We start from the raw sequence: 22,716 nt of genomic DNA on the forward strand, positions 1-22,716 counted from the left end.
ACTGTATATGGCAGCTCACCAGTCCTTAAGGCTCGATTCACACCTATGCGTGTTGCTTTTGGGCGTTTGTGGAGGTTTTTTTTTCATGCTTGCCACGTTTTTGAGCAGCGTTTTTGCCACGATTTTGCCGCGATCTAAAAAAAAATATAAAAAAAAAATTAAAAAAAAAAAACGGCAAAAACGCAGCAAAAACGCTGCAAAAACGGTGCACTTGCGTTTTTGATGCTTGTCCATTGAATTCTATTACATGCAAAACGCTGCATTTTGCATGAAAAAAAGTCCCTGACCCTTTCCAAAAATGCAGAGAAACAAAAAGGCATTGATGTGAACATGTTCCATAGGAACCCATGTTAAAAAATTCCCGTGCATTTCTGCAAAATGCAAAACGCATCAAAAAACGCGCTAGTGTGAATGGAGCCTAAATCTCCCCCCACAATTTTTTTTTTCCTTTCGTTCAGCTTACATGCTTAAAAAAACTAGCAGATTCCTCCATCCACCCTGTACAGCGCAGATGAATGGATCTCACTCTGTGCCTATTGTATTTTGACAGCTGATCCCTCCAACTGTCAAAATACCTGAACAGCAGCTGTATCTGGTTGGATGCAGATGCTGTTTGGTTGACAGTTTTCCAGCAGGCTCATTTGACAAAAGTTTAATCAACAATTGGCTTTATCCCCCGACAGGGCCACTCACTGGCAGGTGATGGCTGGTTCCCTAGGACCGGTCAAAATACACATAGATTTGGTGGCTACATGTGTTTTTTTTTCTTTTTTTCTCAGGCTGTTTTCACCCGGTGATCCTGCCAGTAACATGCTTCTTGTCCTAGGGTAACCTTTCACCCAGGGCTGCTCTCCTGATTGGACTACAAACCCTCCCCTTCCTCTCCTCTTCATTACAAAGAGGGGAGGGGTGTTTTGTAAATCACAGAAAATATCTTGGAAGCTTGCAAACATTGATATTTCTATTCAGTGCTCTGAAAGTTATATGGTCACTGGCTTTCTAGCAAGGATTTTTTCTTTACTTACAGAAAATGTAGTTGGACCAAATAAAGAAAACAAATTCAGCCACCACATCTATGGACTGCTGCTAATCTATAATATATTTCATTCTTGTTATTGTGTATGGATGCGTGTTATACTAAATTTAGATGTTCAGCAGACTTTGCCAGTCCTCATAAAAGCAATAGCATGGTGGATCACTTTTAAAAGGTGTTTGGGCGGTGAGAAGAAGCTATGCCTGCTCACTGTCTGTTTTTAACACTGTAAATGCCACTTCTGATCTTCAACTGTATGTATTACAGTTGGTTACAGGGAAGTTGTGACGTAACCCAATTCTTTGAATCGGTCACCTTCGGAGGGCAAGGAGTATAATTACACCCATCTTTCTGTCACCCCCTTACCGGCTACTTTGCAGTTTAGGGGGAGGTGGTTGGTGTCAATTTAAAACTCAACCACCTGTCTTTTATGCTCCCCAACCGCAAGTGCAGTGGGTAATAAAAATAGACAAGTGCTCCAGTCCCTGTTACAGAGAAACACCCCCATAACAGGATATTACCACATCCCATGCTTTACAATGTGTTAATTTTGACATCAAATTTCAATTTTAGTTTTAGTTACGGTTAGTCTTTTTATTTTTTGCATGTTCTGATTGGTGACTGATGTATTTATATTCTGCTTTGACACTGTTGCACTTTATCACATGCCTGATGAAGGGGCCCTGCACGCTCTGAAACATTGCACTTATCGCTGTGATGTAATCTCTCTACAATAAAGAAACCTTTGGACGGTAATCATTGATCCATGGTATGCTGGTGAATATGTACACTTGCTTGATGTTCCCAGGACCCAACTGGTTATCGCTGCAGCACCCACCATTTTAAGAGCCACTTGCCAGGAAATGTGTGTGATAGGAATATTGACAAGATAGTTAGACTTTTGACTAAAATGCCATTTTAGTTTTACTTGTATTTTAGTCATCTGAATTGTTTTAGTAAAATTGTAGTCGACTAAAGTCTCCAGTACATTAGTCGTCTGAAATAGAATGGGTTTAGTTAAATTTTGCATTATTTAAGCATTTCTTTAGAATTGCCAAACTCATTATATATGCCTGGAGTAAAAATCGAACATTTTATTTATGGTATTAAGGTTTGAACATGCACTACAGACACAGTGGTGTAGTGGATAGCACTCTCACCTAGCAGTAAAAAGGTTCACTGGTTTGAATCCCAACCATGACATTACCTGCCTGGAGTTTGCATGTTCTCCCTGTGCCTGCGTGGGTTTCCTCCAGGTACTCCGGTTTCCTCCCATACTCCAAAGACTTGCTGGTAGGTTAATATGCTTCTGTCCAAAATTGGCCCTAGTATATGAATGTGAGTTGGGGACCTTGGATTGTGGGCTCCTTGAGGGTAGGAACCAATCTGAGTGTGCGATGTATGTGTGGAGCGCTGTGTAAATTGACGGCGCTATTGGGTACCTTTTTAAATAATGATATAATAGATGAGCATCTTAATGAGACACGATGTACAGGGATAGGGACAATTGTAGACACTCAGGTTGAACTGGATGGACTGGTGTCTTTATTCAACCTTACTAACTATGTAACCTATGTAAGATTTAGCCGTTGATATATAATAAATAAAACCAAGTTTCATAAACAAACAAAAGTATTGCTTTTTGAGAAGCAGAAGTAAAACTTAAAAGTATAAAGAAAAAAAAAAACAGTAAACTCTATTGGCTGTAATGCCATTGCACATATTACCTAAATATATTACCAACATTAAATATTAAGAAAAAAAAATAAGCCTTCTTGATTTTTTTTTTTTATTTATTTCTTTTAGCAGCTTAGTAGATGCCCCCTGTGTATTCTGTGGTAGTGCAGGGTTAATTTTGACCTCAAATTTCAATTTAGTTATTAATGCATATCCCAAAAAATATAAATAAATTTTAGTCATCGGTTTAGGGCGCTATATATTCCTCTACATATTTTTGGTAAAAAAAAATTGCAATAGGCATATATTGATTGGTTTATGCAAAAGTTATCGCGTCTACAAACTACGGGATAGATTTAGGGTCTTTTATTTATTTATTTTATTGTTTTTTTTACTGGTAATGGCTGAGGATCTGCGTTTTTAGTGGGACTGCGACATTGTGGCGGCCAAATCTGACCCCAAATTACACTTTTTGGGGACCAGTGACATTATTACATTGATCGGTGCTATAAAAATGCACTGATCAATGTAAAAATTACACTGGCAGGGAAGGGGTTAACACTAGGGGGTGATCAAGGGGTTAAGTGTGTTCCCTCAGCGTGTTCTTACTGTAGGGGGGGATGGGCTTCCTGAAACATGACAGAGATCACGGTTACCGATCACAGGGAACAGTAGATCCCTGTCATGTCACTAGGCAGAACAGGGAAATGCATTGTTTACATTGGCAGTTCCCCGTTCTGCCTCAACTCGACTGCGGGCCGCCGGCGGACATTGAGTCTGCAGGACCCGCGGCGTGTGCCGAGCGTCCACTATCCTGCTTTTTCGGACTGACATACAGGTACATCAGTTCATGCAGGAGAGATGACCTGCCGCAGTATAGCTGCGTGAGCAGGTCAGCAAGTGGTTAACACTGCTTTACTGTAGGAATGGTGTTATTTGGATTTCCACCAGACATATGGTTTAGTGTTGAGGCGGAACAATTACATTTTAGTCTCATCTGACCATAACACCTTTTTCCATGTGGCCTCAGAATCTTTCAAGGTGCGTTTTGGCAAAGCTCAGTCTTGACTGCATGTGGCCTTTTTTGAGGAGTGGCTTTTTTTCTTGCAACCCTCTCATATAAGCCAAATTTGTGGAGTATTTGTGATATTGTTGTCACATGCACACAATGACTACTCTTCTAAATTCCAGCAACTGCTTCAGATTTCCTGTAGGCCTCTTGGTAGCCTCTGACCAGTTTCCTCCTGGCTCTTTAATCCAGGTTGGAGCGATGTCCTGATCCAGGGAGGTTCTGAGAGGTACCAAATAACTTCCACTAATTAATAATTCACTGTGCTTCGAGGCATTGATAAAGCCTTTAAAAAAATGTTTTTATTCAATTCCTGACTTGTGCCTGTCCACAACTTTACCCTGGAGATCTTTTGACCGTGCCTTGCTATCCATAATTGATTTTTGGCTTCAGTTGCTCTATCAGGGACTGAAATGCTCTAGGAAAGCTCTTTTCATGCTTAGCTAATCAAAATGAACACAACTGATCCCATTTGAAAGTCACATAGCTTTGTGTGCCATTGAGAAGGTGATTAGCTACATCTGATTGAGGGGGGTGATCCTTTTTCCAATTCAGTGATTTTGTTTTTGAATTTGTTTTTTTTTCTGACCATGGTGTTTTATCTTTCACTTGAATATTATAAGTTGTTCTGAGTAAATAAAGCTGGATAAAACAAAAAGTAGAGTCTTTGTGGTAAGTGGGCCCACCAGAACCTGATTTTTTTTTTTCCCTGCTTCAGCCACAAGGAATGTATCCCTTCCAGACAGGCATGTGTATAATGAATGTTGTAGGCTTGGTTTGTAGGACAGACACATGGATAAAGACATTTTTTAAAGCATTCAGTACAGTGATGGGCAAATAATACAAGAAACTGAAAACAAATTGTTTCCCCACTTCTTGCAGATACGATCAGTTTACTGGAAGGAAGACTGCTGAGATATCAGGTAAAATGCTAGTGATAAGAATTTGATGAGTTTGAATGTTTGTGGGTTCTGATGAACCATATCAGTCTTTTAAATGAATCTATATTAAAATAGAAAGTCTTGTCTAAAGGCACCTTAAAGTACCTGTTATGAAGGCTGATGCCGCGATAAAGCTTTTCCAACTGCCACCCCCTGTCTAATGAAGGTGCTCTTACAGGCCACTGTAACATTTTTATTAGGGCAGGGAGCCGGGTTATTTTTAAAGCATATGTAAGCCAAAAATCTTTTTTTTTTTTTTGTATTATGTCTCATGGTGTACAGTACATCTAATTTTGTGAGTATGTTGCAAAGGTTCATACCTGCAGATCCTACCAGTAGCAACACTTCTTGCTGCAGGCTGACAAGCCCAAAAACTGTGTCTTGCAATTATAAGCCATGTAGTCAGTTTGCCATGCGCGGACCTTCAGTTGGCCATTGGCTTTGCTTATACAGTGAATGTCAGGTTTCTGTGATATAAAAAAATGAGTCTAAGACAAATCATTTCAGAACTTTTTCCACCTTTTTAATGCGACCTATAAACTGTACAACTCAGTCTTTTTGGGTATGAGTCTATCAGCACATCTTGACTTGGCAATATTTGCCGACTCTTCTTTGCAAAAACACTCCATATCTGTCAGATTGTGGGGGGATCTCCTGTGCACAGCCCTCTTCAGATCACCCCACAGATTTTCAATCGGATTCAGGTCTGGGCTCTGGCTGGGCCATTCCAAAACTTTAATCATCTTCTGGTGAAGCCATGCCTTTGTAGATTTGGATGTATGCTTTGGGTCGTTGTCATGTTGAAAGATGAATTTCCACTCATGTTCAGCTTTCTAGCAGAAGCCTGAAGGTTTTGTGCCAATATTGACTGGTATTTGGAACTGTTCAGAATTCCCTCTACGTTGACTAAGGCCCCTGTTCCAGCTGAAACCGCCCCAATGCATGATGCTGCCACCACCATGCTTCACTGTGGGTATGGTGTTCTTTTGGTGATGAGCAGTGGTGTTTTTGCGCCAAACATATCTTTTGGAATCATGGCCAAAAAGCTCAACCTTGGTTTCATCAGACCATAACACATTTTCCCACATGCTTTTGGGAGACTTCAGATGTGTTTTTGCAAACTTTAGTCAGGCTTAGATGGGTTTTTTTTTTTGGGTAAAAGGATTCCGTCTTGCCCCTCTACCCCATAGCCCAGACATATGAAGAATACGGGAGATTGTTGTCACATTTACCACACAGCCAGTACTTGTCAGATATTCCTGCAGCTCCTTTAATGTTGCTGCAGGCCTCTTGGCAGCCTCCCTGACCAGTTTTCTTCTTGTCTTTTCATCAATTTTGGACGGACATCCAGTTCTTGGTAATGTCACTGTTGTGCCATATTTTCCCCACTTGATGACTGTATTCACTGTGTTCCATGGTATATCTAATGCCTTGGAAATTCTTTTGTACCCTTCTGACTGATACCATTTAACAATGAGATCCCTCTGATGCTTTGGAAGCTCTCTGCAGACCATGGTATTTGTAGGATGTGACTAAGAAAATGTCAGGAAAGACCTACTCGTACAGCTGAACTTTATTTGGGGTTAATCAAAGGCACTTTAAATGATGGCAGGTGTGTACCGACTCCTATTTAACATGAGTTTGAATGTGATTGCTTAATTCTGAACACAGCTATATCCCCAGTTATAAGAAGGTGTGCACACTTGTGCAACCACTTATTTTTACCCCCCCCCCCCCCCCCCCCTAAAAGATTTCAGTTTGTTTTTTCAAATGAGTTGTACAGTTTATAGGTCAAGGAATAAGATGGAAAAGGTTCTGAAATTATTTATCTTTGTCTCATTTTTTTACATCACAGAAACCTGACATTTTTAACGGGTGTGTAGATTTTTTTTTTTATATCCATTGTACATAGAAATAGAGTGAAACTAGTTTCAAATAAGCACACCGGGGCATTGTCTAGATTCTGGTAAGGGGTGCATGCACACGGCTAATTAGGGATGGATGCTACTCAGATCTGCGTATTTCTGTGATATACAAATCAGATTTCAGGCATCCCCTGCAACAAAAATGTAATTTTTTGTGACATACTCCCAATAGGAAATTGCATCTAAAGGGATGCAGATCCTGCCACTTTCCTCAGTTTTACAGGTGTAGCAGCTGGTTGATGACTATGAAACCTGGGCACAGAGAAACCCACAGGGATTTCTTCAGAATAAGAAAAGGTAGGGTTCTGCAAAAAAATATTTTTGGTCTTTGCAGTGTGCTGATGAAACCCTTTCGGCGTCCCTGAACGATGCTTCAATCCTGAACACAGCAACTGAACAGCCACCGATACATGGCGAAGACAAGGTGGGTGCAGCTTGATGGATCTATGACTAGTGCTGCGCACGGTCTGTGCTTTCACCATATATAAACAGAGTTCTCACTGCTGTCAAATGTTCAGTAAATGAGTCTCTGCAGATGATCCGGTGTGGTTCAGAGGCGATTGGTAACTTGCACAGCCAGGAGCAGCTGGGATGGGATCAGATAACTGAAAGGGGAGTGAGACTGCCCACAGTGAAGGAGGAATAAATATTTGTCCATGTACAAACATTTTTCTCTTCCTTTTACAGAGAAGTTGCATCTGTGAGGGGATTGGTCACCAAGAAGCCGTCCGGTTATGTGGACCTCACAAGACCAGTGCAGACGATCTGCATGAATTCTCGCCGTTATTAGGTAATAGTATGATGATTCATTGCTTTCTGTTAGGAGAATGCAGGATTTGGGGTTTAGTCTGGCTGGAAATGTTTGTATTTATACATATGCTTTACTCATTGTTGTTGCTGTGGTCTAGCTGAAAACTAAAGTGGACCTGTCATTTAAACTTGCATGACATGGGAGTCTTCAGAGCCCATGTTGGCATTACCAAATTGCAGTTCTACACTATATTGCAGAAGTCTGTACACCTTGACCATCACACCTATGAGTTTCTTAGACAACCCATTCCAAAACCATGGTCATTAAAATGGCTTAATATCAATATGGCTATAACTGTAAGGCTTTCCACAAGATTTTGGAGTATCTGTGGTAATTTGTGTCAATTTGTGAGGTCAGGTACTGATGTTGGAAGAGAAAAGCTGCCTCACAATCGGTGTTCCAATTCAAAAGAATCTAAAGATGTTCAGTAGGGTTGAAGTCAGAGCTCTTTGAAGTCCACACTCATTTCTTCAAACCAAACAAAACTAGTCACACAATGTCTTTATGGAGCTGGATTTGTACACGAGCAAAGTAGTGCTGGGACAGCAAAAGAACCTTTCCCAAACCGTTACCACAAGGTTTAAGGAGCACAATTGTTTAAAAAAATCTTTGTATGCTAAGTCTTTGTCTATATACTTTGGGCCATATAGTAGTTGTGATGATCAGATGTTCACAAGCTTTTCCCATATAGTGTATGCTGAGATAAAAATGGAGAGAAAAAACTGCAAGGTTTCTATTGTTTTCCATCTGTCAGACCCTATCTGCTAGACTTGCCTTGAGATGGAAATTTCCAAGGCAAATAGCAGGAAGCAGAACCTGTGCATGCAATAAACACATATTGCCATTTAAAATATGGCACTTGTGGACAGCAGAGGTAAGGTGTCACAGATTCCAGTGCTGGAACAACTGTTTGATATAGACAATTGAGTTCTAGCACTCCCAGGGGATCAGTCAACCTCCCAAAATGTTGGATGCATGTCTTGTGTATCTAAAACCAAAACTTTTTTTTCAGTTTTGGATAAGAGTGGTGAGGGGGTTGACCCCTTGACTGATCTTTTACCATGTACCCATTAAAAGATGGGTACTTTTTATCAAAACAGGAATAGAGGGTAAATATCCCATTTGGGAATTTTCCCTTAAGTTTGGATAGTTTTTGGCAGCTTGCTGGTGAACTGACCAAAATTTGCTATGTGGGTGGCCCTGTCAGCCCTCCTGCCCAAGATTATTTGATTTAAAACTGATACAGTAAGGCAGGAAATTTTTCAAATTGACTGCAATGGTTGTCAGAAAAGATTTCTCCGTTTGTGCTATATAGTGTGGATGGAAGAATCTGTTTAACCCACAGGCTGAATAAAAAATATCTAAGCCTGTATGGCCTGCCTAACTCCCTAATTTCAATGAAATAACAGATAAAAACCATGCTGCAATGTATAATTTATGAAATGGTGCAAATACAAAATGACAATTATGTCCATTCAGTAATAAAGTCCACTGGTGTTCCCATTGTGAGCAGTGTTAGTTACTTTTAAGGACCACGTGCTTGTGTTCTGTAAGTCAAAAGTGCTGTACTTCAAACATGCTCCAAATCCCCACAAGGACACTCACCAGATGGTGTGGACCCACTATTGCCAGCTGGACATTGAAAAAATAAAGTTTCCTCTAGGTGGGATATTTGGAAAGGGATAAATAGTGCAATGAGGTATGAGAGTAGTGTAAAAGGTATATAAATTTTTATTAAGAAACATAGGTTTAAAATAATGAGCACATATATACACTATACATTTCACAAAATATCATGAATGAATACTGGACAGGACTAATCATATAATAACATTACAAAAAAACACAGCTAGTAAATCGCAAAGATCTGTTATGTTGGAGGTGAGCACAACAGAAAAGACCCAACGCGTTTCGAAAATGCTATTTCTTCATCAGGGGTGTATGCGATTTTATCGCAGAACCTACAACCGTCGTATGAACTGTGTAGTACTAGAGTGGCTTTTCTGTCCAGATTTTGACGTTTAAAAGCAGTTTAAATGTTACAGCTGTCAGCCTGTGGGGCCCAGAGCCCGACGGGGTGAGTAAATGCACCAGCGCAAATAGATGGGTCCAATGGTGGCACGAGGGGAAACATGGGCAGAGTCCCACACAAAGGACAAACCAGGCTGGCCCTCCGAAATGTATTCCTTACTAGGGGCGGTCGGAGTGGAGAAGGAGGAAAAGATACCAGAGCCAAGGCAAACTAGGATCTATACCTCCACAGATCCTTGAATCAGGAGACCAAAGGTGGCGCCCAAGAGGTTAATCTGATACTTGTACGGGCTCTATGGCGATGGATCCTCGCCAGTGTCCACCCTCACAGCAAGCAGACGTGAGGATCCATCGCCATAGAGCCCGTACAAGTATCAGATTAACCTCTTGGGCGCCACCTTTGGTCTCCTGATTCAAGGATCTGTGGAGGTATAGATCCTTTTTTGCCTTGGCTCTGGTATCTTTTCCTCCTTCTCCACTCCGACCGCTCCTAGTAAGGAATACATTTCGGAGGGCCAGCCTGGTTTGTCCTTTGTGTGGGACTCTGCCCATGTTTCCCCTCGTGCCACCATTGGACCCATCTATTTGCGCTGGTGCATTTACTCACCCCGTCGGGCTCTGGGCCCCACAGGCTGACAGCTGTAACATTTAAACTGCTTTTAAACGTCAAAATCTGGACAGAAAAGCCACTCTAGTACTACACAGTTCATACGACGGTTGTAGGTTCTGCGATAAAATCGCATACACCCCTGATGAAGAAATAGCATTTTCGAAACGCGTTGGGTCTTTTCTGTTGTGCTTACCTCCAACATAACAGATCTTTGCGATTTACGAGCTGTGTTTTTTTGTAATGTTATTATATGATTAGTCCTGTCCAGTATTCCTCCATGATATTTTGTGATATGTATAGTGTATGTATGTGCTCATTATTTTAAACCTGTGTTTCTTAATAAAAATTTATATACTTTTTACACTACTCTCATACCTCATTGCACTATTTATCCCTTTCCAAATATCCCACCTAGAGAAAACTTTATTTTTTCAATGTCTTGTTACTCGGCATGTGGGATAATCTAGTGCGTATTCTGTGACATTGAGCACTTTTTCAATTATACTATTGCCAGCTGGGTCGCTATGCGCCTTTTGGGGTATTCCCCCTCCATTAAGTACCACCTACCAAACTGGGGATATGACTAAGGCTGTTGCCGAAACGCGTCAGCTGTTTTGCTTGCCACTTTTTGTAACCAACTATTAAGGTCGCTATGTGGACTACAGAGTTGCTGGCTCAATCCTTTTTTTTGTTCCTTTTTCTCTACTCAAAAACCTCTGCTCCAGAAAGCATGCCAATCGAGAAAGCTAATGACTCCCTGATTTCTCTACAGGACAAGAAGTGTAGAGACAACCTGGATGTCATCTTCCATTGTGCTGGGCATCTGCTGTGTCTGTACACCTTTAACCCTTGTCCACACTGCTGTGGCTTTGAATCCGACATCCCTGCGCGACTTCATAGCGGCTTGCATACGACTTGTTTAACCGAAGTCCATGCAAGTCATGTTGAAGTCACACCAAAAGTAGTTCAGGAACCTTTTTCTAAGTTGGAGCGACTTGAGCTATACCAATTAGAACGGTTCCATTGCCGTTAATGGGGCCTGACTTGTCATGCGGCTTTTAACTCAAGTCGCGGCAGTGTGAACCGGGGCTCATAGTGTTAATTCTTAGAGGCTAAACCTATAAACTTGTAGCCACAGTTAATTCTTTTTTTTGTAGGCTCTGTTGTCTTTTTTTCATCATCCAGTCACGTGCAAGCAAAAATGCAGGTTTTTTATTTTCTTTGCTCATACAGGTACTCCTCACTTAACGACCAGGTTCCATTCCAGCGACCAGGTCGTTAAATGAGGAGCCACGAGTAATCAATATTTTAAGCATTCTTAACTACTGTACTGGTATTCTGAAAAAAAAAGTCTAAACACGAAACTCTGTTTTAATTTGCATAAGTATAGAACACAAAAATAAACAAAAATACCGTAGTGTACAGGATACAATGATGTATAGTGCCCAAAAAGTAAACGTAGACCTTTTTAGAGTAACATTTTAGTCAATAAATCCTTCAAAGGGTGATCGTGCTTCAGGGTCCTCAGTGTCGTCATTGAAATTACCAGCAGGGTCATCAGTGTCATTATTGGAGTTACCAGCAGGGTCTTCAGGAGTTGTAGATGAGGAAGACGAGGACACGGAAGTGATAGAACTGGTAGGGGTAGCTTGCAAGAAGAATTCTATTAAGGTGCTCTGCTTTGTAATTTTTCTTTTTCTTTTTTTTTTTTTTTTTTGTCATAAATTTCACAATAACATTGCATAAGTTCCTTCATCTGCCGTTTTACTTTAAAGAACCTTTCAACATATGGGTCCATACTCTCTAATTGTAATAAAGCTGCATTCACATTTGAGAACACACCAGCTTGCCCCCCTGACTGAACTTCTTTTGTACTTCTTTGTTTCCTCCTTTTCTTCCTCTTCTTAGTGCTGCTGTGCATCCAGCTCTATTAATTCGTCATTGCTTAGCTCTCCCTCAACAAGTTCCACTAATTCTTTAATATCTGTCACTTCAACATCTAAGTCAAGCATGTTAGCAAGTTGCATACTTTTTTGATTTATAACTTCAACATCTGTTTGATCAAACCCTTCGTTCTTGTTTACAAAATGCTATAAGCATTTTTTCCATATACCCTGCATACTTTTCTGTTACTCCCTCCCAAGCTGATGCAATGTTTTTTATGCAGTGTAAAATGTAAGCTTTCCAAAAATCACCAAGGGTAACTTCATCATTTTCAGTTGCTGCTACAGCTTTAGAAAAGTTGGTGTGCAAATAGTAGGCCTTGAATGTTGCTATTGCACCCTGATCCATGGGTTGTAGGATAGCAGTTGTGTTTTTAGGCAGATACACTACCTTTTACATCTGGATGTAGGTCATCAAGATGCTGGGGGTGGCATGGGGCATTATCGAGCAGGAGCATGATTTTAAAGGAAACGCCCTTTTGCTGACAATAACGCTTAACCGAGGGTATGAAACAGTTGATGAACCAGTCATCAAATAAAACCTGTCTCACCCATGCTTTATTTGAATGAAAATAAACAGCCAGTGTGTGCTTACTAACCTGCTTCAATGCACGTGGGTTCTGTGAACTATAGATGAGGCAAGGCTTTAACTTGAACCCAGCAACATTTCCTCCCAACAACGTGACCCTGTCTTTAAAAGCCTTAAAAGCGGGCATTGTTTTATCTGTGTTTATGTAGGACCTTTCGGGCATTTTTCCCCAAAAGTCCAGTTTCATCCACATTAAATATCTGCTCTGGACGAGAGAGAGAGAGACACACCACGGTGTCAGGGCTCAGCAGCCATAATACACCATGGTCAGTTTACAGGGAGGGCAGAACCAGGCAGGATCAGCCAGGTATTTCAGGGGATACAGGGGGCCCTGTGCTGTATAACATGCTTTAAAGGAACAGGATCCAATTTTTTCTTTTCTTTTTTTAGGGTAACAAACGCTTTAAAGCAGAACTATAAGCAACATTTTTCATTTTGGTTAGATGTTCTAATCCCTCTACACTCAGTCCAAAATGGGGGGGGGGGGTCGGAGTTACATAGTTAGTCAGGTTGAAAAAAGACACAAGTCCATCCAGTTCAACCATAAAAAAACAAAAAAAAAAATATCGTACAATCCAATATACCCAATTCTATACCCACAGTTGATCCAGAGGAAGGCAAAAAAAACCCCAGCAGAGCATGCTCCAATTTGCTACAGCAGGGGAAAAAATTCCTTCCTGATCCCCCAAGAGGCAATCGGATTTTCCCTGGATCAACTTTACCTATAAATGTCAGTACACAGTTATATTATGTACATTTAGGAAAGTATCCAGGCCTTTCTTAAAGCAATCTACTGAGCTGGCCAGAACCACCTCTGGCGGGAGTCTATTCCACATTTTCACAACTCTTACTGTGAAGGAACCTTTCCGTATTTGGAGATGAAATCTCTTTTCCTCCAGTCGTAAAGAGTGCCCCCGTGTCCTCTGTGTTGACCGTAAAGTGAATAACTCAACACCAAGTTCACTATATGGACCCCTTTATATATTTGAACATGTTGATCATATCCCCCCTTATTCTCCTCTTCTCAAGAGTGAACAAATTCAGTTCCTCTAATCCTTGCTCATAGCTGAGCTCCTCCATATCTCTAATCAGTTTGGTTGCCCTTCTCTGCACTTTCTCCAGTTTCCCGATATCCTTTTTGAGAACTGGTGCCCAAAACTGAACTGCATATTCCAGATGAGGTCTTACTATTTTAAATTTATTATTTGTTGTATGTCCCAAAATGGGATCTCTGTTAGACTAGAGGAAGTAAACCTTCCTGTATACTTTGTACCTATAGGTAAGCCTTCAATAAGGCTTACCTATAGGTACTGTAAGTATCTCCTAAACATGTGCTGTTTAGGAGATATTTACTGTATACGGCACCGATTATGTCATCGGTGCATGTGCTCTGAAGGAACTGCTGCCTGTGCCATTTCTTCAGAAGCGCGTGCCGTGACCGGTGGCTCCCACGCATGCGCAGGGGGGCGTCACGTGGCTCCAGCCAGTCACATCTGGAATCCGCGGCTCCAGAAGGAAGGTAGACGGGCGAAGATGGATGCGGCCTGCAGTGGGGATGAAGCGAGTTTACTTCTTCTTTAAGGGCCACACTTCACAGAGGGGCTGTGGCAAGGCAGTGTGGCTTTAGTATATATTTGTAAATGTATACAACTAACCTAATTTGTTGACACAATGTAATTTTTATTTTTTGCTGACTAGCTGGTCAGTGTACTAGGATTTTTCTGTATACTATTGTTGAAAGAAGACCTCTAAAAAATGATTGGGTTTTAACCCTCTACCCTATTGAAAAAGTTTTCTTTAGATATTCTTTGGTGTTTTAAATGCAGAATTGTACCTCTGCTTTTTAAGCTCTATAGCTGACTGTTTCTGTTATGTTCCATTTCAGATGCGCTGTCTCTGGAATTGAGTGTGAAATATGTCCCCCTGAGAGTGAGAAATTGGACGCCATCCCTGAATCTCAGGAGATTTAATACCCAACTAGATAAAGTACTGAGTGAAACTGGTGGATCATCTGCAGAGCTACAGATCCAGATTAGGTGAGTGTCCCCAATACCATACCTTGTTACCAGGCTGGGGAGGGGGTGCTACACTCATCTCTTTACAAAAAGATGGCACAAAGTGTGTTTGCAGCCAGTAAATTTCCATTCATGAACACTAATAACTGCAGCTGTTAAGCAAAGATATTAATTGCAGTGTGTGACGTACAGTTAGGCAGGCAGTAGATGCTGCACCAACATCAGTCTGAACCACAAACTTGAAAGAAATGTGTGTTAGCGCTGCATGATAAAAATGAGAATAACAATTTTTTTTACTTAGAACAAAGATCACGTTTCTCACGGCGTAACCGCATCTTTCATAATATACAAAATAATTGGGCTAACTTTACGTTTTTCCTGTTTTTTTTTTTTTCTTTCATTAAAGTGTATTTTTTCCCAAAAAATTACGTTTGAAAGAGCGCTGCCCAAATACAGTGTGACATAAAATATTGCAACAACCGATATTTTATTCTCTAGGGTCTCGGGTTAAAAAAAATATAAAAATATAATGACTGAGGGTCTAAAGTATTTTTCGAGCAGAAAATCCAGATTTTAACTTGTAAGCAACAAGTGTCAGAAAAAGGCTTAGCCTTTAAGTGGTTAAACAGACCTAATTTGCAAACACACGTTCTTCCCTTTGATCTAAGCCTAGGTTCACATTGGAGCGATTTGACATGTCAAATCGCATGCCAAATCGGCGACTATTGCCAGCAATGGCACCGTCCGAATTTTAGTTTCTGTACTATTTTTGGCTGCATCGGGGTGCGATTTTCTCTTGACATCTGTGCAGCAACCCGCACAGATGTCTCTGTAATCGCCCCCCGAAGTCGGGACTGACATGCAGGATAGAAATCGTGCGAGTTCAGCTGAACTTTCACAGTTTCATTCCTGCTGCCAGTGTGAACCTGGGCTAAAAGAATGATATGGTACAATGTTTCTCTTAATCTCCCAGCTCTGAGAAATGTTGATAAACATTTTCCGGCTTTTTGACAGCTCTGAGCAGAGAACGGCTTTGTGCTTATTACACAGAATCGTGGAAATGCTAGATTAAGATCATGAGTGGGGTTGAATCGAGATCGCAATTTAATATTTTTATTTATTTTTTTAGAGATTAATCATGCAGCTCTAGTGTGTGTGTGTGTGTGTGTGTGTGTGTGTGTGTGTGTGTGTGTATAAATAAAATCGAAAATTAACTAAAAATATACTGTTAACTTCTACAATAAATAAAATCTTACTGGCAATATGTAATGTCCCTTTCAAATGGGCACCTCCATGAAGCTGGATCCACTTGCTCAGCGGGGGATCTCTCCGCTGATGACCGATGAGCAGGCGGACGACAGGTCCGTGTCCGCAGCCCGCTCTAGTCTATAGGACATGTGTCCACTGACATCTGCTGCTCCATAGAAGAGACCAGAGGGTTCGATCAGGTCCGCCTGAAAAAAAAAAAAAATAAAAGTTTAAAACTAAATAGAATATACCTTCCTATCTATTTACTAATGCTAACAGCATAAGGATCAAAAATAGTCAATGTTGATTGAGAGCATGAAGTTTTCACTTTAAACTGGATGTTCAATTGGGTATTAAAACAAATATTTAGCCATTTTCATTCACGGGAAATACCAATTCCTAATTTCACCTTGTGTGAGGCTGCTAAGGAAGGCTGAACACCAGCCACATTTATTGTGCAGACGGCTTCTGTGTTTTCTGAAATGACATTGGAGTGGTTATGCGGTCAGCTTAGATGCAAATGGCTGGTTGACTTTTAAGGGATAAAACAGAACCGGATTTTCTTGATACAGGAAGAGGAGTTATCGCAGCCAGAAAACAGCCTAGATTTTCATAAGTCATGTGACCTAATGTCCTCTCCGGTTAGATGGCCATCGGGCTCTGGGCAAGCTTTCCAGGATGGAGGGGGGATATTTGAATATCTTCCCCTGGGTGTATTAAATGGAACATGCAAAGCTCAGCAGACAATGTATCTGTGTGGAAAGAATGAGGAGATAAACAAATCACAAGTAAACTTTCCAGGCGCTTGCTGTGCTGTTGTAAACTATGAACTGTGCTTTTCTGGGTGCTGCTGGAGGCTTGAGCTTGTGAAATGACACAGAAAGGGGGAATGGCAGTAGTTACTATGAACAATTCTAAGGGTTGTTATTGGTTGCAATACCTACTGACCACCTGAAGTCTCAGAATGAAAGTAACACGTCTACCAGACAAGTAGAGCTGTGGGTTTTTCTCAGCAATGTCCCTGAAGGACTTGCTAATATAGCTCTCCATGTGTGTCAACACCTGCTGCATTTCCTGCAAGTACTGCCGCTGACAACAACGCATATAGGAAAAGTGCTACAGGTAGTAGCAACTAGCGAGTGATACAGAGATTAGCCAATAGTGTGGAAGGAATAGAGGAGTGCTCATTTCTCGGGTTACCTGTTGAACTGTGCTATAGTATAATATAAGCACAAGGAAAGAAGGGGGATGGACCACAGCTTAGCGCTAGAAGTCTATATCATTGGTTGGTAACTTAAAAAGGTACAGGAGGCCTAAAGGCTCGGCAGGGCTACTTGTAAAATTTAGTATGTAATACTATGGGAGACTGTAAGAGTATGCACACATATTAGAGGAGATGGTCAGAGGCTGCCGGCCTATTGGAGGAGATGGTCAGAGGCTGCCGGCCTATTGGAGGAGATGGTCAGAGGCTGCCGGCCTATTGGAGGAGATGGTCAGAGGCTGCCGGCCTATTGGAGGAGATGGTCAGAGGCTGCAAAATGTTTTCCTGTATATTTCCGGAAGTATGGGCATACATTGTTCAGTAGAATGGCATGTTAAACTGCTACAAGTCTCAGCACTGATACTGTAGTATGTCTAAGCAGAAGTCTGTTTTTAGCAAATTGTGTATGTTTGTGACCCACCACGTGAGTGAGATAATTCCATAAATATGTCAACATGTAGCAAACAAGTAATTAGTACTTTCCTGTACAAACAGGGCCAAGCTTCAAGGGTGACAAAGTTCAGTTCAGCCGTTACAGGATGTAAGAATCGTCTGTTTCTATTTGTGTGGTTCCACTTGAGAACCTGCGAAAACATTGTCCAGCCATGCGATGTTCAGTGTTTGCAGCAACTACAAAACCATGCAGTAGCTTGTATCACGCCCGTCCTGGTTTCTTGTGATGCTCGGCAAACTCCAACAACCTTTTCAGGTTCATTGTGTTTCAAAGTACAGCCAGCATCCAATATATATTTTTCCCATGTGAACTGCATGCATGCCTAGAAAAGTGTCGGTAACCCTTCCAGGTATTTATTACCTCTCACAGAGATTGCAGTACTCACCATGACAATGCCTTCATCTGCTTTTCTCTCCAGAAGTGCAGCCCCATCTTTTGTTCAGCCATCATCCAGGGACACCATTTACTTCTGGACTGAGATGACCCAATCATGTAAATTCTGGTGCCTGCAGTTCTTCGCTGTGTTCAAAAATCTGACACAGATTGGCCTCTGCTGCAGCCTTTCACCTGGTCACTTACTAGAGAGGCAGTGTGTTATGTGAGACTGTTGGAGATCGCTGCCCATACAGAACATTTGCAATCAATACTGCCTCTACTGGGGTCTGCAAAGGGCTACATAGTAAGTAACAATGTGCTGTGTGTTGCTGATGGGCCACAAGTTGGGCACCACAGTCTAGATCCACAAGGAAATCGCTACAAGGCCAGCAGATATTGGGTTTCTCATGGAACATGCACCTTGTCCATTCTGTGTTTTGCTCTCCTACACTGCAGTTTGGCCTAATGCGGCATATAGAAGTGAAAAATGTTTTCTTGTACAGTAAAACCATGAATTAAGAGTAACTTGGTCTGAGAGTGTTTTGCAAGACCAGCAAATTATTTTTATATAAATTATGACTTGATAATCGAGTGATGTCTTGATATACAAGTAGCGTTGCGTCCCAACTGAGTATAAAAGAGAAGAGAGGTGCCTCTAAGTGTAGCAATAAGGTTACATTTAATGAAGGTACAACATTTAGCAACTCGCATGGTTGATGATTAAAACAGGCACATCTAAGTATGCAGGCATCCGGGGTAAAGCTGCCCACATAGACTATCCTCCTCACCGCCATCGTCATCGTCCCTTCCACTCTGCACTCCACGAGCACTTCAAGCCTCGCTTTTAGATCGCTCTACTGCAGGGTAGTTAACCCGGTCATGATTGCAAATGAACAGCGGTGAGAGCCGGCGGTGCAGAGGATGGTCGGCTTTACCCCGGATGCCTGCAGACTTGGATGTGCCTGTTTTAATTGTCAACCATGTGAGTTGCTAAATGTTGTACCTTCAATAAATATAACCATATTGCTACACTTAGAAGAGGTGCCTCTCTTCTCTTTTATACTCTGCAGTCCTGCTGGAATTGGCTTCTAATGCCCTTGTGGAAGCTGCCATTTGTGAATGGACATTTTATGGTTACACAACCTATCACATTGCTATAATCTTTTTATATGGACTATAAACTGAAGGACTTATGAATAAATGGTTGTGGAATGAATCATCTGAGTTTCCATTATTTCTTATGGGGAAATGTGTTTTGATATACGAATGCTTTGGATTACAAGCATTTTTCTGGAACAAATTATTATGTTCGCAATCCAAGATTTACTGTTTATCCCTATCAGTATGGGCATATATTGCACTAGGGGAATAGGAGACTGAGGAAATGTTTTCTCTGGACTGCTGCAGACTGATGACATCATCTCAGCTTAGGCAAAGTTGCTAGACTCGTGTTCAAGGATGGTCAATAATAAAAGGTTTTCTGAACAATGATACTGATATTTGTTGTGACATGTCATTGATTAATTATAGGCAAGCTTATAAAGTTATTGAGAGATCCACAATCTAAATGACAAGAGGTGGTAACGATGTTGAAAATTTATTCTAGAGGTCTTCACTCTTTAGCCACATGCCCAAATTGTAATAATTATTTTAACTGTCCTCCCATGAAAATTGCACCAGCTGGTTCCTTTGCACCTATTACCCTCCCCTGACCTTTAGTGCAAAACCGCAAAGACTGTGTAAAGGGTCAGTAGATCACTGTTTCAGAAGAGGGAATATCCATATGACAGTTTGTATATTGGAACATGTGCTCACTTTATCTCCTTGCTGCAGTAACCTACTCTCCCAACCATTGGCATCCCCAGGTTCCTGTACAACCTGCCTAGAACTGGAGGGATGCTCAGCCTTGCTTACCCCTTTACTGAGCAGCCATATTTCCATCATTGGCTTTTGTTGCATGTTTGGTCAGAGTAGAAGCGCTTCTGTTGATGCTACATACAGTGCCAGCGCCAAACACACAGCGATTTTCTGGTGGGCCTCCAATGACTTGTTGAGTCTATAGCATGATGTCTGTAGTTAGCCGGTTGTTCTACTAGTTTAGCAAGACTAATGTGCTATTCAAACTAGGGATGAGTGGAGGGACTATAATGAATTTTGCAGTGAAATTTGTGTCAGTTTCCAAAATAAATAGAAACTCTCAGTTGGAGAGCTACTTAGGCAAAATTCACTTGACAGAGGATGTGGAGTCCTTTTTGGCGTGTTTAGTGTGGTAGTTTTTAATTCACTATCTATTTGCATTTTTGTTTTATTCCTTTAATATTTAATACCGCCGTGGCAAAATTGTTGGCACTTTTGCCTAGCAGCACTCTGGTTGTGAGTTTAAATGCATGGAGTTTGCATTTTTCCTCCGGGTTCTCTGGTTTCCTCCCACACTCCAAAAACATGCTGGTTGGTTAATTGGCTACTGTCTAAATTGGTCTTAGTATGTGTAGTTAAGGTCCTAAAGTTGGCCATAGATGCTTCAAGATTCAGTGAGTTACTGCTGCTCCATCTATGGCTGTTCTCATTCATGAGAATTCGATCTATCGATTGACTTCTCATGAACAGGCTTGTTGGAAATTTATTTTTTTTTCATTTTAAGCTGGGTACATACTACAGTTTTGTTTTTTGTAAAAAAGAAAATGATCGCACCGGTCATGCAAGGTTAGTCCAGCAATCTCCCCCGCTGAGCTGTTGTATTCTGACAGGGGATGGCCCCCCAAACAGAACACACCGATCAACGCGCTCTGCCATTGGCTGAGAGCTCTGATTGGGAGTTGGTCGGCTGATGGTTTTCCAGCATGCACGTCTGACAGAAGCCGGCCTAATGGTCGGCTTCTGTCGGACAGACTGACATACACACAGGCAAAATGTCGGCCAGTATTTTTTGTACCGGCAAATGTCTCCCCGACATTCTGGCCGCGTGTACGGGGCTTTAGCACATGCAGCCAATCAGCTGCAGCATTGATCATTGTATACTGGTAGTGGGAGAGTCCTGCTGTCAGAATACAATGACACAGTGGAGAGGATGCCCTCATCCTCCTGGAATGTGTGGATGGGGGAATTGCTTCAGTTTTTTTCGTTCAACCTGCTGGCTGAATGGAGAAAAACTGAGCCGTGTATGGCCAGCTTTATATCGTAAGCTCCTTGAGGGCAGGGACTAATGTGAATGTACAATATGAACACTCGTAATAAATATCCAAGAACACACACAGGGAGATTTTACTAAAACTGGTGCACTGGAGTTTAGTGCAGCTGTGCATAGTAACCAATCGGCTTCTAACATCAGCTTGTTCAATTAAGCTTTGACAATAAAAACTGAAAGCTGATTGGTTTCTATGCAGAGCGGCACCAGATTCTGTGTGCACCAGTTTTAGTAAATCTCCCCAACAGTTCCTCAAAGTTCACATTCCTAAGACCTAATAATAGATTACTGGTATATAATGATGCATTGTAGACACACAGCAGATGCTGTGATTTCACTCAATGGCATTCATGGATGGAGCTTTGATTGTAGGTTATTCTTATTATTTTGAATGGTGTGTACCCAGCATATATGGGTAGGGCTTTGATTATAGGGTTATCATTATTTTGAATGGTGTGTACCCAGCCTATGTGGGTGTTTTTTAATCATGTCTTTATTTTGTCGATCCTTCTAAACCGACGTTATTGTTTAATGGAGCAGCTGGCGTCCACCCCGAGTAAGCTGACACATAGAGAGCCGCAGCTGACTATATGTGACATCAGGTAGTCTAAAAATGGCCTCTCATTATAATGCACAGCTGATAGTCAAATTAGTCACATTCAGATTAGTACAGAATTGTTAGCCATGATTGTAGAATTTTGTCAATTATAACAGGAAGTGCCTTAATAAGAACCTTCATGGCAGGATCGCCAGGGATTATTCAAATGACAGCAGCAGGTTTAAAAAGACTGAAAGTGACATTTGAAAGAGAGAATTGTCCTTTTTGTTTACGGGTTATAAGTGTCTATGCGGGAAGTTTATTTCTAGATATATTTGCATGCAATCTGCCCAGTTACTTAGTCTAATAATTGTGTATTATTTATGCACCTCCTTGAACTGGCTTTCGCACAGTAGCTATTTAGCCAGGATGTTGCCTGCACTGTCTCACATACAGATAGTAGCTGGGGGGGGGGTGAACAAATGTCTGTAAACATATAACCCTTTTAAATAGGAGGCAGGAAACAAACCATATATAAAAATCATCTCAAAGTTACTTTCAGGGTAAATTTTGCAATAAAAATAACTTGCAGAACAGTTTCCTCTGAATAGGTGAAGCGCATAGAAAGGGAGTTGGTGAAACTTCTGGGTGTGTCACTCTTTCATTATGTCATCCCTGAGGTTCGGAGCCATATTTCTTGGTGTTTACATTTTGGCTATCCGTATAATTGAACACCTGCCGCGGTCAGCCGGCGTTGAAGTCTGTTTTGGTAAATAAGGCAGATTGTTCAGCAAATATGTTCAGTAAATATGTTCAGCATTAATAAAAGCAGGAGAGCAGTTTGTATGTGTTTGTATGCTGTGCGCTTGCTATCTGATAGCTTCATGTGTTGATTCTGTGTGTTTCTCTACAAACCCCTTTTAAAGTTGAACTCCCCCATGTAACCTGCTTATCATGCAAGTAGATCTTTTATTTTTCCACTTCCTGTAAAAGGGTGAGCGCTTGAAATCGC

At 41.3% G+C, this 22,716-nt stretch overlaps 1 protein-coding gene across 1 annotated transcript in view; it reads left to right on the forward strand.

The window, feature by feature from the left end:
- Nucleotides 1-22,716, forward strand: part of IRAG2 (inositol 1,4,5-triphosphate receptor associated 2) — a 209,408-nt gene that overhangs the window by 103,278 nt on the left and 83,414 nt on the right. The window contains exons 15-18 of the mRNA XM_073623592.1: nucleotides 4,662-4,702; nucleotides 6,980-7,069; nucleotides 7,333-7,435; nucleotides 14,515-14,665. Of these exons, the coding sequence (XP_073479693.1) occupies nucleotides 4,662-4,702; nucleotides 6,980-7,069; nucleotides 7,333-7,435; nucleotides 14,515-14,665 (385 nt within the window). The remainder of the gene's footprint in view (nucleotides 1-4,661; nucleotides 4,703-6,979; nucleotides 7,070-7,332; nucleotides 7,436-14,514; nucleotides 14,666-22,716) is intronic.

Source organism: Aquarana catesbeiana, linkage group LG03 (assembly GCF_042186555.1).
Source record: "Aquarana catesbeiana isolate 2022-GZ linkage group LG03, ASM4218655v1, whole genome shotgun sequence".
NCBI classification, from domain to species: Eukaryota; Metazoa; Chordata; class Amphibia; order Anura; family Ranidae; genus Aquarana; species Aquarana catesbeiana.